Source organism: Fukomys damarensis, unplaced genomic scaffold (assembly GCF_012274545.1).
Source record: "Fukomys damarensis isolate Sample0158 unplaced genomic scaffold, DMR_v1.0_HiC HiC_scaffold_20, whole genome shotgun sequence".
Lineage (NCBI taxonomy): Eukaryota > Metazoa > Chordata > Mammalia > Rodentia > Bathyergidae > Fukomys > Fukomys damarensis.
In genome coordinates, this window is record NW_022900932.1 from 18,894,658 (window position 1) to 18,900,702 (window position 6,045).

Below are 6,045 nucleotides of genomic sequence, written 5' to 3' on the forward strand. Positions count from 1 at the left end.
TGCCGCCTGACCTAAGTCGTCCGGATGAGATAAAAGGGCAGACAGCCCTGCCATGGTCCCTTGCTGCTTTGGTACTGTGTGGGCACCATGAACTGTTTCTCCTCTGCCCCTCCACCACGTGCCACCCTGTGACAGCCGATTATGGGCTCTACACACTGTGAGCTAAATAAACCTTCCCCCTTTAACTTTGGGGGTCGGGTATTTCTCTCAGAGATGAGAAAAAAGTAACTACAGACTCCATCTGATTTCTTGGTTGAAAACGTCCTTAGCAATCATCTTGTGTGGTTTTTAAGATTTTACAGAAGACTAAATGAAGTCATAAACAGCATCTCCACATCAATAGACCTGTACAGTTGTTCTGGTGACAGGGTATTGCCTACCCTTCCAACTGACTTTTGAATCCTTAAAAGGGCACTTACACCCTTCATTCAATTTTAGTATATGTGCTGCTGAAGTGAGCACATACCATCATTCAAAAAGAAAACTGCAAGCTGGGGCTGGTGGCGCACACATCTGTAATCCTTTTTTTTTTGGCAGTACTGGGATTTGAACTCAGGACCTTGTGCTTGGGAGGCAGGCTCGGTGCCACTGAGTTAAATCACTGGCTGCACACCTGTAATTCTAGCACTCAGGAGGCTGAGGCAGGAAGATTGCTGTGAGCTGGGAGTCCAGCTTGGGCTACATAGTGAGACCTTGTCTCAGCAAACAAAAGCAACAAAAAAGAAACTGGGACCCAATGTAAGGAACTCGACCAAGGTCACATAGCCAGATGGTGGCAGGTCTGAGACCTGTGTCCAGGTGGCCTGACAGCCTGCCTAATGCTCCTGCCCCGCCCTGTAAGGCCTGGCTCTTTACTGCATCTCGGATGCCATCCTTGTTGCTGGTTCCTCCAAGCAGCCACCACCAGCACTGACATCTGGACCCATACAGCACATTTTCATGGCCCCTGTGCGCACCCATTCCTCCCATGTGCCTTGGGGACACCTTGGGGACGGGCCCCCTCCCTGCTCTCCTTCGTGCTGGAAACCATAGCCTTCCTACTGCTGTTAATTTCTTTCCTGTTATTAATGTTTTTATGACTCAATGGCTGCTGAGAACAAAGGGAAAAGAAACACTGTAAAGTGCTCATTGCATGTTTTCATCTTTAATTAAATAAGTCAAGTAAGCCATCAGGCGATGAGTTCACATTCTGTTCCGAAAAGCAGACCCTGAGCGCCGCTGGCAGCTGGCTCTCTCTGAAGGGCAGCGCTGGTGTTGCCCGAGACTGCAGATCGAAGCCACCTCAAGGACATCTGGGAACAAAGGGCCTGGGAGCAGCGGGGGTAGCGCCACAGGCAGAGTAGAATGAGCTATGCTTTCACGCACGTGGACACCCATGTACGTGCCACGGCCGTGGATGCCACAGATGGGATCATGTGGCCCACCAAACATGGCCCAGGTCCCAGGGGGGCTGGAACACAGAGGAAATGGACCCTCTCAGTGTGCCCAGGCCAAGCCCAAGCCGGAGGAAGCAGGCTTCCTGGGTCATCCTGTCCCCATAAAGTATCCAGCTACAACACGAGCTAAGGCCTGGGAGGGTGGCGCCAGGTCTGTAGCCTTAGAAACACATCATAAATTCACCTCCTATGCAGTTATGGGGTCCCCAAGGACAAAGCTTAATCGAAGTTCTTAAGTTGCCAATTCTGCTTCATACTTTTGAGGTAGAGTAGCTTCTGCTCTCTCTGAAGCTGTGGGCCGTTGACAGGGGAGGCGGCCTCTCCCCACCGTCTGTCTGGACCACATCCTAGGGATCTTCACAGACAAAGCCAACAGCTCCGAGCCCCGATTTCAGCTCACGCTCCTCCCTTCAGTTTGTACAGAGTGACAGCCCTCTCATAGGCCCCTTCTCTCCCCGCCTCGGGGCCATCCCTGAGAGACCATGCACTGTGAGCCATGGGCCAGGACGGGGAGAGGACAGCCCCGGGGATACAGCCATCTGCTCTTCTGCTGCTGTCCCTCAAGATCGAGTTCTCAGGGTACAGGCCCTCTAGTCGGTGATAACGGCTCTGGGATGGAAGAGGCTTTGGGGGCTTGGACCAGACCCCTTCCTTCCTCATCTCCACTCTGCCACTTGGCCAGGTCCATCCGCTGGGACAGGGACCCTGTGACCTCTCAGTGCCTGCCATCATTGGAGATGCAGGAAAGGCTGCCACCGCGCCAGGCATGATGCCACCTTCTCCCTCCCAGCTCCATGCTGAAACCCCAAATGCAGGACTCCGACTACATCGGAGGAGCCACCCCCACCCTGCCCTTGCCAAATCCCACGGGCTCCCATGGCATTGCAGAGCCCCACGGATGTTTGAAGGTCGCCCCCACCCACTTAGCTGTCCAACCTCAGGCACTTGGCAAAGGCAATGCGGCAGAAAGGATCCTTGTGTTCATCTTCAGATCAAAAGAGAGGAAGCAAGGGGCACCTCAGACCATAACCAGGGCAAACGTGCAGCACACTTTGCCCTTCATACCTTTGGAACCGTCGTTGGGTGTCCTCATGCCATGGGTATGAATGGTTTCTAGGATTATTTGTCTTTCTTGATTTGGGTAGAGCTTTGGGTTCCTGCAGATGATATTGTCCGTCTCTTCACAAAACAAGTACTCACTTGCAGTGTACACATTGGTGCAGTGTGGGAGGTCCCAAAGGTCCGTACTCAGTGCAGTCCTCGGAGAGCTGAGCTGGAGACCTCACCCAGCAGCGGGGAGGAAGCAGTTGTTGGTTGTCCCACCAGGACGGCCCCTAGGAGAAGCCCCACAGAGAGGGATGGGGGTGTAGGGATGAAGGACCGACATTCCTGGGCCTGTCAGAAACATCCTGACCCACTCGGCCCTGTGGTCAAATTCCAGAGCTGGTGGCCCTTTGGATCCCAAATGAGAGCCAGCTTCCTGCACATCTCGCTCTCAGCCTGTGCAAACCAGGGCAGAAGGCTGCTTGCATGATCCAAGTCCACAGTGCTGGGGCCCAGCAGCTCATCCGGCAGGGGGTAACAAGTCCCATGCCAGTGTCCTCACTTTTGCAAAGAGCAGCTTCCCAGCAGGACACTTGTCCCTTGCTCATTCATGGCAGCACTTTGGGGACCCTTGCTGCTTGATTATGAGGAACTGTGTTAGGGCCTGGCAGGGACTGTCACATCCAGCATCTTCTCTGGAGAGGTGAGGGCTGCTGCTCTGTGCTGCCCTGGACACCCCAAGAAAGCTGCTGGTTCCTGAGATCCATTCCCCATGGGGATCACAGGACACCTAGGCTCCCATCCTGTCCCGCCCCCCTGCTAGGATCCAGGGCTCCCTTCTGCTTTCCCCAGGCCCTCTGCTCAGACTACTGCAGAAGCAAAAGGGGAAACAGCAAGAAAGAAAGACACCAAGCCACAAATAACTTGAAAACCCCCAGGTAAAACACCCAGCCCATCCTGAGTTGAGCAATACTGTTCCCAGCCTAGACATAACCATGGGGACCACGTCCAGGGAGAAGCCAGGCTTCTTAGGGGGATGCACCCTCGTGTAACTCATCTCCCTGAAAACCTGGAACCTTAGCCTGGCCCCAGTTGAAGCCTGGCCGGAAGAGGCGGGACCTAGGAGCTGTCTTTTGTCCCCTGGGAATGAGCTACATATGCCAGCCGGGCCCAAGGGAGCTTTCAAATATGGACAAGCTCCCAGGGAGCTGGCCAGGGACTCTGGGCTGCATCACATGAGCCATGGGCAGCCCTTTCAGGAACACCTGGCCTGCCAGCCCAGGGATGTGAGGGGTCAGAGGAGGTCGTCCTGAGAATCCAGGGTGTGGGCTGGGCATTTCTTCACCCACCATTCAGTCCCAACACCAGCCAGGGAACAGTGTCCTTGCCCTTAAGTGTTTCCTTCTTCTGCCCCTCCGAATAACCCCAAAAATGAAATGAGAGACTCCTGTTTAGGTGTGTGACACCTAAAGAAAAAGCCCGTGAGCATAATGAGGAGGCTTCTCTGTACATACACGTGTGAGGAGTCATGTTTTCATGACACCCTTCTGTCTGCATGTGGTGTTATGTGTCTATGTACACGTGTGCCCTGTAGCTCTACACCGGGCTGGTGTTCATTGGTGACCAGCCCTGCTGCCCCATTTATTAAAATAGCAAATCAGAGGGCCAGGGATCTAGCAGTGGTGCCACTGTCCACCTTGAAAGCGCAAGGTCCGGAGTTCGATCCCCAGTACCAAAAACAAACAGATCAACTTGTAGTGGTTGGTAAAGAACCACTGTCACCAGATGAGCTTTGAATGTCCCCCTCCCCAACCTGAGCTGTCATGTTGTCCCCAAGCAGCCACCCAGATACGGGGCTTCTCCACAATCTGAAAGGAAAAGGTTAACACTGAGTACAGCAGGAGGTCTGGGTGGTTGGTCAGAGCCTAGGCCCCTTCTGGTTGTTAAGTACTTGGACTGCAGCCTGCAGAGCCTCCAGGCACTGGTGTGTGTGTGTGTGTGTGAGTGTGTGTGTGTGTGTGTGTGTGAGTATGAGTGTAACAGAGAAAGACTCGGTTGGTCAGAGCCTAGGCCCCTTCTGGTTGTTAAGTACTTGGACTGCAGCCTGCAGAGCCTCCAGGCACTGGTGTGTGTGTGTGTGAGTGTGTGTGTGTGTGTGAGTGTGAGTGTAACAGAGAAAGACAGAGAGAGAGAGAGAGAGAGAGAGCAGGATGCGGCTTGTCATGGGCCAGAGCCTGTCTGATCCTGCTGGGGAAACTAGAGGCCCTTAGATCAGGGTGGCCCTCAACGGGACAGGGCCCCTGGTCAGCAAGAAACCCCAGGGCCCACGCTGCCCAGGGAAGCTGGCGTCTGGGAGCCTAAGGCTGCAGGAGGGGCTGACTGCCTGCTCTTGGGGCAGCTACTACCACCCACTGTCCTCTGCCGGGGCTGCGTCTCCTGCTGGCCTGGGCGCAAGGAAGGCGGGGCGGGCCTTTCACAAGGAGGGGCACAGGCTCCCTACGTGACCCAGAAGGTGCCCCGCTCCTCCAACAGGCTGAGGGAACGGTTGGTGAGGGAGGCGGCGTCCCCGGCCAGCTTGTAGCCGAAGAGGTGCATGGTGGGCGCGCAGGCAGCCTGCACCACCTGCGCCAGCTTGAAGGGGATGCTGAAGCGCCACTTCTCGAACTGCTCGGACGAGTTCTTCTGCGTGGAGTAGATGCCACTGCCGTCGCGGGCCGCCTGGGTGTTCTTCTGGATCCAGTCCTCCACCTGCGGGGTCAGGGGGATGCCGGCGAAGCGGTACATCTCGCGCGCCTTCTGCAGCGGTTTGCGCGCCACGTCCTCGTAGCGCACCAGCATGTAGCGGCCGCGGAGCCAGGCGGGCTGCCGCAGGCCCAGCTCGGCCGACAGGCGGATGCTCTCGCAGTTGGCCCGCAGCCGCTGCACCTCCTCCTCCTGCAGCTGGTCCTGCCCCTCCTCCAGCCACTTCTTCCAGGTCTCGTACTTGCCGGCGAAGGCCACCATGCGCGAGGCCAGCACGGCGCGGGGGTCGCGCACCAGCTGGATGACGCGCAGGTCCAGCCGGGGGTCCTCGGCCAGCGGCTGCAGGAATTCCAGCTGCCGCATGCGCACGGCCTTGAGGGCCATGTGGTCCTTGCGGCGACAGGCCTCCGCCGCCAGTGTCACGTTGAGGGGCCCGCAGCGGCGGTCCCTGCAGTGGTACTTCTCGAAGACCTTCTTGACAAAGGGCGTGCACACCGGGTCCTCGCACAGCGAGCGGCTGGAGCCCCGGCGGAACATGAACGGGGTCAGGTGGGCCTCGGGCGGCGGGTTGATGAAGGGCTCGAGCACGTACAGGTCGCACAGGAACAGCTGCTGCAGCACGTCCCGGTACACCAGGGCCGAGGCCGCCGCGCTGGCGCGGCCCTGCTCGAAGGACACCGTGCGCTCGATGTGCCACAGCGGCTCGAAGAGGTAGAAGATGTTGCCCTGCTGGTTGAAGAACTCGCCCACGAACGAGGAGCCCGTGCGGGTGGTGGCCATGAGCAACACGTGGCGGCGCTGCCCGGGCGGGGTCGAGGCCGGC

At 57.1% G+C, this 6,045-nt stretch overlaps 1 protein-coding gene across 2 annotated transcripts in view; it reads right to left on the bottom strand.

Moving 5' to 3' along the window:
• Positions 1-4,546: 4,546 nt before the first annotated feature.
• The window catches only part of Chst3 (carbohydrate sulfotransferase 3), a 2,966-nt gene continuing 1,467 nt past the window's right edge, over positions 4,547-6,045 (bottom strand). The window contains exon 3 of one of the 2 annotated variants that reach the window (XM_033766551.1): positions 4,547-6,045. In XM_033766551.1, coding sequence (XP_033622442.1) covers positions 4,977-6,045 — 1,069 coding nt within the window. In that variant the 3' untranslated portion in view covers positions 4,547-4,976. The other variant, XM_010606368.3, reaches the window with a different exon arrangement.